The 9,062-nt window shown below is 42.9% G+C and overlaps 1 protein-coding gene across 1 annotated transcript; it reads left to right on the forward strand.

Annotated features, from left to right (window-relative positions):
• Positions 1-7,355: 7,355 nt before the first annotated feature.
• LOC102429092 (olfactory receptor 18-like) lies at positions 7,356-8,390 on the forward strand (the record flags this gene model as incomplete). The annotated part of the gene is made up of 1 exon (XM_023749126.1): positions 7,356-8,390. A coding segment is annotated over one exon (1,035 nt), but the record flags the coding sequence as incomplete, so codon positions are not given.
• Positions 8,391-9,062: the final 672 nt, after the last annotated feature.

The following is a 9,062-nucleotide window of genomic DNA, read 5'->3' on the forward strand; positions in this document are numbered from 1 at the left end:
TTTCATCCCTGTGTAATCAGCCAAATAGTTCCTTCTGGTTTCCTGATAAATATGTCTCTGATCCACTGCCTCTGTCTAGTCCTAGTTCCCAACATCAGTCTCCCTTTTTCTTGGGCCCAAAAACACTACAGCTGTCTAAATTGATCCTTCCCACAGCCACCAGATGGTTCACTTAAAATGAAAGCAAGACCAGGATGCTCTCATGCTTGACATTCTTCACTTTTCCTCCTTCTGTGGAATGAAATCTAAGCTCCCTGCTATGGTATATAAGACCCTCAGCAGTCTGTCCTCTGCCTACTTCTCAGGCCACCACTGGCCCAGGACTGACTTTCACAGCATGGGCCACCACTGACCCAGGCCTGACTGCCACCGTGGGCGGCAGAGACCTGGGCCTGACTTCTGCATTGCTAGCCGCCACAGACCCCCCTGCCTTTGTCCGCTCCAGAGTTGCCTGAGCCAGCACGGCGGCTTGGTCACCCCCAGGCCCCTCCTGGCCCTCCCGCCTGTGGCTATTCCGGGGCAGCCTGAGCCAGCACGGCAGCTCAGGCAGGCCCCCCTGTCTCTGTCTTTGTCTCTGCTCCGGGCCTCACCTCCTCCTGACTGGTCATGACTATTACGGCGTCCTGGACTAATTTGCATATTACCTTTTTATATATAGACTAGAGGCCTGGTGCACAAAAATTTGTGCACTCGGCAGGGGAGAGGGGGTCCCTCAGCCCGGCCTGTGCCCTCTCGCAGTCTGGGACCCCTCGAGAGATAATGACCTGATGGCTTAGGCCAGCTCCCGGGTGGCAGAGGGCAGGCCCAATCCCTAGGTGCAGCCCCTGGTCGAGCTCAGAGCAGGGCTGATTGGGGAGTTGGGGCGCTGCCTCCTGTCGTGCACAGAGCAGGGTGGATCGGGAGGTTGCGATGCCACCCCTAGTCATGCTCAGGATAGGGCCGATTGGGGGGTTGGGGCACAGCCCCCTGTCACACTCAAGGCAGGGTCTATAGGGAGGTTGTGGCGCCACTCCCTGTCATGCACAGAGCAGGGCCGATCAGGGGGTTGGGACGCCTTCCCCTGTCACAAACAGAGCAGGGTGGATAGGGAGGTTGTGGCCCCGCCGCCTGTCACACACAGAGCCGCAGGGAGATCAGGGGGTTTGGTCGTTGCCCCCTGTCACGCTGATACCGGTGGTTGGAGGCCTCGCGACTCCGATGATCCAGGTGCTGGGAGGCCTCGCTGCTCCGCTGATCCCAGTGCTGGGCGGCCTCGCTGCTCTGCTGATCTTGGTGCTGGGAGGCATATTACCCTTTTACTATATAGGATAGAGGCCTTGTGCACGGGTGGGGGCCGGCTGGTTTGCCCTGAAAGGTGTCCTGGATCAGGGTGGGGGTCCCCACTGGGGTGCCTGGCCAGCCTGGATGTGGGGATGATGGCTGTTTGCAGCTGGTCACACCCCCTTCAGGGTGGGGGTCCCCACTGGGGTGCCTGGCCAGTCTGGGTGAGGAGCTGAGGGCTGTTTTCAGGCTGGCGGGTGACTGAAGCTCCCAACCTGTCCTTTTTTTCTTTTTCTTTTATTCTGGGCCAGCTTTAGCTCTGAGGCTTGGCTCCAGCTCTGAGGCCTTGGCTGCTGAAAGCAGGTATCTGGTTTGTTTGGGTTCTATAATTGTAACACTGTTGCGGTCCTGCTCACTCCAGCTCTGAGATCCTGGCTGGATGAAAGCAGGGATCTGTGTTTGTTCTATAATTGAAACAATGTTGTGGTCCTGCTGGTTGAAGCCCGGCTGGCTGAAAGCAGGTTTCTGGGGTTTTGTTTAGCTTCTATATTTGTAACAATGTTTCTTAAATTGCAAGCTCAGAGGCCGGCAAGACAGGTGGGGAACGTTGGCTTCCCCCGACACTGAAGCAAGCAAGCCTCTTGTTCGCTTCAAGCTGCCTGGCTGCAGGCCACCATCTTGGTTGGCAGTTAGTTTGCATATCGCCCTGATTAGCCAATGGGAAGGGTAGCAGAGGGATGGCTAATTACCATGTTTCTCTATTATTAGATAGGATAGATTTTTTAGCCTGGAGAGTATTATGCTATGTGAAATAGGCCAGTCAGAGAAAGAAAACTACCACATTATTTCACTTATATGTGGAATCTAATGAACAAAATTATGAAACAAATAGAAATAGACTGGTAGATTCAGATGACAGACTGAACAGCTTTCAGAGGCAAGGTTTGGGGGCTGGGTGAAAAAGGTGAAGAGATTAAACATTAAAAAACCCCTCATAGACACAGACAACAGAATGGTGATTACCAGAAGGAAAAGGGTGTGTGCGGCAGTTGTTGAGGAGACTTGACTTGGGATTGTGAGCATACAATACAATCTATGTATATGTATAAAAGCCTAATATGCAAATTGTCCTTTTGCGAGTTCAACCAGGAGACCAGGAGTTCGATCGCTTGCTATGACCTGCGCTGACCACCAGGGGGCGGGGCGGAACGAAGGAAGGCCCCGGCCGATAGCCAGCAGCCAGGGAAGATAGGCCCTGGCCTGCAGCCAAAGGCCCCAATGGCCCTGATTGCCAGCCAGGCCTAGAAACCCTACCCATGATGAATTTTGTGCACCAGTCCTCTAGTATACAGATAATGTATTATAGAATTGTACACTGAGCCTTAGCCGGTTTGGCTCAGTGGATAGAGCATTGGCCTGCAGACTGAAGTGTCCTGGGTTGGATTCTGGTCAAGGTCACATGTCCGGGTTGTGGGCTCAATCCCCAGTAGGGGGCATGCAGAAGGCAGCTGACCAATGATTCTCATCATTGATGTTTCTCTCTCTTCCTCTACCTTCCTCTCTGAATCAATAAAAATATAATTTAAATAAAGAATTGTACACAGAAACCTATATAGTTTTTGTTAATCAATGTCACCCCAATAAATTCAATTTAAAAAATAGAAAAAGAAAAGATGATATGACTATAGCCCTACATTCAGAACACAGACATCTGTGAAACCCCTGATAGTATCTAAGAAAATTGTCAATTTGGTATATCAAAACAGATGGTTGTCTAATGTAACTATATGCATAAATTCCATAGAAAAAGTTGAACTTTGATTGTCTTTCTAAATAACAACAGAAAAACCACATCTCAATACATAAAATCCCAAACCCCAAAGCTAGACAATAGAAAAAAAAACACAAGGAAGTTTCTCTTTAGAGGCATAAATATTAAATGAGAAAATAGAAATGATATCGTAATCTTGGTATAGAAAACATAATTATCCCTCTATAGAATGGTCAATTCAATGAATGTTCAGACATACAAGTCACACATTTCTGTTTTTCAATTGAAAAAAAAATTGTTTAAATTTATAAAATTCCTGGAACTTGGAAGTGAGAAGTACAGGGGAACATTCTCCTGAGAACAGGAAGGCCTCAAAACTTAAAAACTACATTCCCTTTTCATCTTCTATTAACAACAGCAAGTCCTCAGAGAGTGGGATAACTAGGACCCATTTGACTAATTATGAGCTCTGTGCATTGAGCTCCCAGGGCCATGCAGCAATAGATAACCAGCTGTGCCTCCAGCCCTTCAGGTTTCCCGTCTCAGTCCAGGGGCTTCACATCTGAGTCTTCTCCTCTCGCATCCACTGCATCAGGAGCCCATGACTAACTCTGACGTCCTGCCAGTCTTGATGGAACCTGAACCTTCCTTGCTTTCCAGGCAGGACAGGGGCAGTGGATTCCCACTCCTTGGTCAGACTCCAGCAGAGACAGAACTGCCCAGTGAGTACTGTGGAGGCGATGGATGGAAAAGGTACTGTCAGGAGCATTATTTTTTTCATCATTAGGACAGACAGGAGAGTTGGGACAAACAGCTGGGAGGGCACCAGTATGGAACGTTTCAGATATTTTTGTCCTTAAAAGGGTAGAATCTGAATAGCTGGAGGGAAACATCTGAGTCTCATTTTTTCTGATCCCCCAGGGCCTATACTCTGCTGGACAGAGACAACAACAATCTCTGCTAAATATTGAATAGACTCTTCCTTGGGTCTCAGAAACAGAGCGTGGGTGATAAGGCTTCCACAGCCCAGTGCTTTCTCTCCTGTACTTTCCCCCGTTCCAGCAATGCCTCCTCTCCTGGGGCTGGCAGAGGATAAAACAGTGTTTGTGTGCATCTATGTACAGATTTTCTAAGAAACCTTTCATTTGTCATTTAATAGAATCCACAGATTTAAATACAAAGAGAAATGGTGGAGATTTTCATAAAAATGAAAAAATAAAAAAAGAGAGGGAAAGAGAAAGGGAAGGAAATCCTGTTGTGTGGACTGAGACACATTTCAGGATGGCCACTCCTTCCATGAGTGAGTTACCTGGGACATGATAGGCTTTCATCTCTCTCTACCGTATCATAGAATAAAATGTCGTCCTTCAGCCTTTCCTGAGGTTGATTTTCATGAACAAACCCACTCTTCCAATCTGATTTAAAGGCCATCAGTGAATGTCTATAAGGGCAAACCTCTGTTTGGTGCCACACATTTCGCAGAGACGGGTGTTGTTCTCCCATTTCTATGTAAGAGATACCAGCACAGACAGGTGGGAGGACTGACCCACACTTCCCATTTGTGGTGACAGCTGTGGGACTCAGACACAGGCCTCCTGATTCCCACCCCAGGCTCTGTCCCCGCCACTGCAGCACAATGATTGTTTCTTTCCAAACCGGCTTTAGTCTCAGATGAGCAAATGAAGGCACAATCAGAAGTTCTTTTCCTTGGGATTTGGTGAGTTCATCTGTGAATTAGCAAAATGTACCAAGTGGTTTACTGGGACCTTTAATAAATTAATGTTGTGGACTATAGGTTTCCTATGAGTATCAATGCATTTCTCAGCATATTTTGTAAAACTGAGATATGAAAACATAATTCCCTGTACAAGATGTGCATTTTCCTGGGGCTCTATCATGAAGACTATTGCTAGTCAGACTTCAGGGAACTTTCTAACTTTATACCTTGGCAATCAGAGCATGTAGCTGATTTTGTCTCATTCTTCTATTGGGAAAACAAGTACAGGTAATTAATAGCAAAATTGCACATATATCAATTTTTACAACTCACTCAATTATATGTTTTTAAATATACCTTTAGAAAATTCTCACTTGTTTGATGTGGCAAGGAACTTAAGAATTTTCTTAGCTCTGGCATAATAAAAAATTGAAAAGGAAAATGATTATCCATCAGGTAATACTAATCATCATTTAAAGTGCTGAAAGTGATGTATGCATTTCACAGAGAGACCTGAAATGCAATGCTGTGGTAAAAATGAGAACTCAGGCAGCAATATGTGTAGCATGAGAGTATTTAGATAAGTTTTCAAGAAAACTGCTTATGTGTACATAGCATAAGGCTAACATTATAAAAATACTGAAAAGAGAATGCACCCAGCAAATTCATGACAATGTTTCCCTTCGGACAACTAAGCGCAGGGGAAGACCATGCAGGAATAGCAAAATAACTTCAAGTTTTATCAATAATAAATATGAGTTCTTCAGCACGTATTATTAAATATTCGTATTTCCATATGGGTAATGGGTAAAATGGTATTGATAATAATTGTGACTTAATACAACATTTATAAATAGCCTGGCAATAGTTGCCTCCACTGGCTATATGTTAACATACCCAAAATACTTATGTGTAGAAATTCTGATTTAATTGGTTCTAGGTTATGGCAAGCCCATCATTAAGCTTAAAAGATGGATAGGTAATTCTAATGATCAACTTGCACTGATACCAGTGTTTAATATTTTATATTTATAGTTCAATGTTATTTCTTACAGCAACTCTATAAGGTCAGTTTAATTAATATACCCCTTTTACAGATGAGCAAAATATCCAGGTGTTTGCAATAGTGGTCTTTGTTCTTTTCCCTTTTGATCTTTCCCAAGTTACATCATTTTTTAAAGCAAAAATAGTTTTTTTTATGATGTAGTGAATGTAAATTTAGGCAGTGTTTATAAAATAGAAATGATCAGCTATACACATAGGAATCTAGCATGTCACACGAAGGAATAAATATTTTGACAAATATTTTGTAATTGCCTCATGTTTTGACCTGTCAAGAGAAATGATCTGAGTTGCCTTCAGGGGACTGATTTAGGAGAAATGCAATCCCTCTGTAAGGAAGAACTGACTTGGAAAGCTCTGAAGCTGGCATAAGAAAGCCAATTTAAAGTTTAAGGAAACTTTGACCCTAAATTTCTCCACTGTTCATTGGAGGGTTGGTTTTGATGAGAAATCAACCCTTCACAAATGTTTTTGATTAAAGACAAATTTAAGAAGTGTTACCCATCCACTATAAAACTAAACAGTAAAGTGCAAACTCAATATCAGATGTTTTTCTTGGTTTGTGTATCACTGATAGAAAATAACCTTTCTAAAAAGAAAAGTAAGTACAGAGTATTCATGAAAGTTAGTTATTATTTAATCATTGGTGCGTTGTAAATTACTATCATATTCAGGATCAGTGATGCTGTATGATTTTGTTCACTTAATGAAAACATATTTTTTCCCCCTAGTTGGTTTGGCTAAGCCTTAGTGGATAGAGCATTGACCCGCACACCGAAGGGTCCCCAGTTTGATTCTGGTCAAGGGCGGCACATGCCCGGTTTGTGGGCTTGATCCCTAGTAGGGGGTGTGCAGGAGGCAGCCAATCAATGATTCTATCTCATCATTGATGTTTCTATTTCTCACTCCCTCTCTGAAATCAGTAAAAATATATTAAAGAAAACAAAGCAAAAAACACACATATTTTTCAAAATATGTGGTCTACTAAGACCAAGCATTTATATATGAGTTATACTTGAGGGACTTTTGTCAGACAACCCACCCATTTGAGTGAGCACTTCTCTTCATGAAAGATGGATGTCAAAAACCAAATAAAGATGAAAACCCTTAAAGAGATTTGCCATGTCAAAATGCTATCTGATTATGAAGATTTTATTTTAGGTTAGAATAGAGTTAATGTGGTTTTAGCTCTTTCTAGATTACATTTTAAAATAAGGAAACTTCTTATACTGCATTTGGGTGAGATAAAGTACTTTCAACTGCTTCTTAGTTTCTTTCAATTATAATATTTGTCTTATAGAATAATATATCTCATTCCATATTTTTCCTTCAAAAGTTGAGGGCTAATATTTTGATGTGCTCATGGACTTGTTACCTCAACATGTCCTTTCTTCTCTAATATTCTTTGACCCAGTGACTCTAAAGTGTTTGTATGTAGAAACAGATGAATAGCCCAGACATCAATTAGGAAAGAGTTCTAAAAAGAGTTAACAACGTAGTCATGTTGCTGAAGGTAATAAGTGAGGAGGGTATGTGGTCCTCAAGTGTAAATACTGTATTTGTGAATTGCTTGAATCCAACATATGGACGCCTCTACACTTGTTTCATTTATTTAATGCTTTCTTCTTTTTCAAAATGTATCCTATATGCATAGAACCACAGAATCGAACACATGGCTCAGAATTCTTCCTCTTGGGACTCTCAGATGATCCAGAAGTGAAGCCTCTTCTGTTTGGGCTGTTCCTGTCCATGTACCTGGTGACCATGCTCGGGAACCTACTCATGATCCTGGCTGTCATCTCTGACTCCCACCTCCACACACCGATGTACTTCTTCCTTTCCAATTTGTCCTTGGCTGACATCAGTTTCAGCACCACAACAGTTCCCAAGATGCTGCTGAACCTTCAGACACACAGCAAATCCATCACCTATGCAGGCTGCCTAACTCAGGTTACCTTTATTTTTCTTTTTGGATGTTTGGAAAGTCTACTCCTGGCTGTGTTGGCCTATGATCGGTTGTTGGCCATTTGTCAGCCCCTACACTACCTGGTCATCATGAGCCCCCGCCTCTGTGCCTTGTTGGTCCTGTTGACATATTTCTTCAGCCTTTTGGACTCCCAACTGCACTACTTGATGGTGTCACAACTTAGCTTCTGTGCAGATGTGGAAATCCCTCATTTCTTTTGTGACCCTTCTCAACTCTTCAAACTTGCCTGTTCTGACACCTCCACCAATGACATATTGATCTACTTTATTGGAGCCATCTTTGGTGGTGTCCCACTGTCAGGGATCCTTTTCTCTTACTATAGAATTGTGTCCTCCATTCTGAGAATCCCATCAGCAGGTTCAAAATATAAAGCCTTCTCCACCTGCGGCTCTCACTTGTCAGTTGTTTGCTTATCTTATGGAACAGGCCTTGGTGTGTACCTCACTTCAGCTGTGTCATCTTCCCCAAGGAAGGTTGCGGTGGCCTCAGTGATGTACGCTGTGGTCACCCCCATGCTGAACCCCTTCATCTACAGCCTGAGGAACAGAGACATTAAGAGGGCCCTATGGAGGATGATCAGAAGAATAGTCTGATCTCTATACCTGTGCTATCATTTTTGGTTCATAGACTGGAAAAAGCAGCAAAATCAAATGTGCAACCAGATATTCTGAATCTGCAGTCACACAATTCATAGGTAACTATATGGCTCTCTGCTTTCTGCTCACACAATTTTCCCTCTTAGAACTGCTGTAATGGAATTGAGAGATTATTTTGGACTCCCAAATTATGTCATAACCCCTTCAGGATTATACATGATATTTCAGTCTACCCCTCTTACTTTCCTTATGCTATACCCAGGATTCTTGGTCATGAGCAGTCTTGTTTCTATTCTTAAAAAACAATGATAGCTCTCTCTTTGTTGTTATTTATTCTTTTTGTACTTTCCCCATGATTCTTCTCTATTTTTCCATATATTTCCTGATTCATGACGTTGGCCATATTTTTGAGAAAATAGTTTACCATTCAATGTTGTATGCATGCAAGGGTATTTTGAAATTTTAATGGGATGGTATTAATACTGAGTTTGAATAAGTAGTTAACAACTGGGACTTTCTTAGGATAACTGAATGTATGATTCCCAATTATCTTGATAATTTTTTTTCCATTCTATGTAACATCTCCTCCATCAATTACATAGTCCAAGATGAAAGAACAAATATTGTATAATTCCACTTATACGAGGCACCTAAAGTAGTCATATTCAT

Source organism: Myotis lucifugus, unplaced genomic scaffold (genome assembly GCF_000147115.1).
Source record: "Myotis lucifugus unplaced genomic scaffold, Myoluc2.0 scaffold_3071, whole genome shotgun sequence".
NCBI lineage: Eukaryota > Metazoa > Chordata > Mammalia > Chiroptera > Vespertilionidae > Myotis > Myotis lucifugus.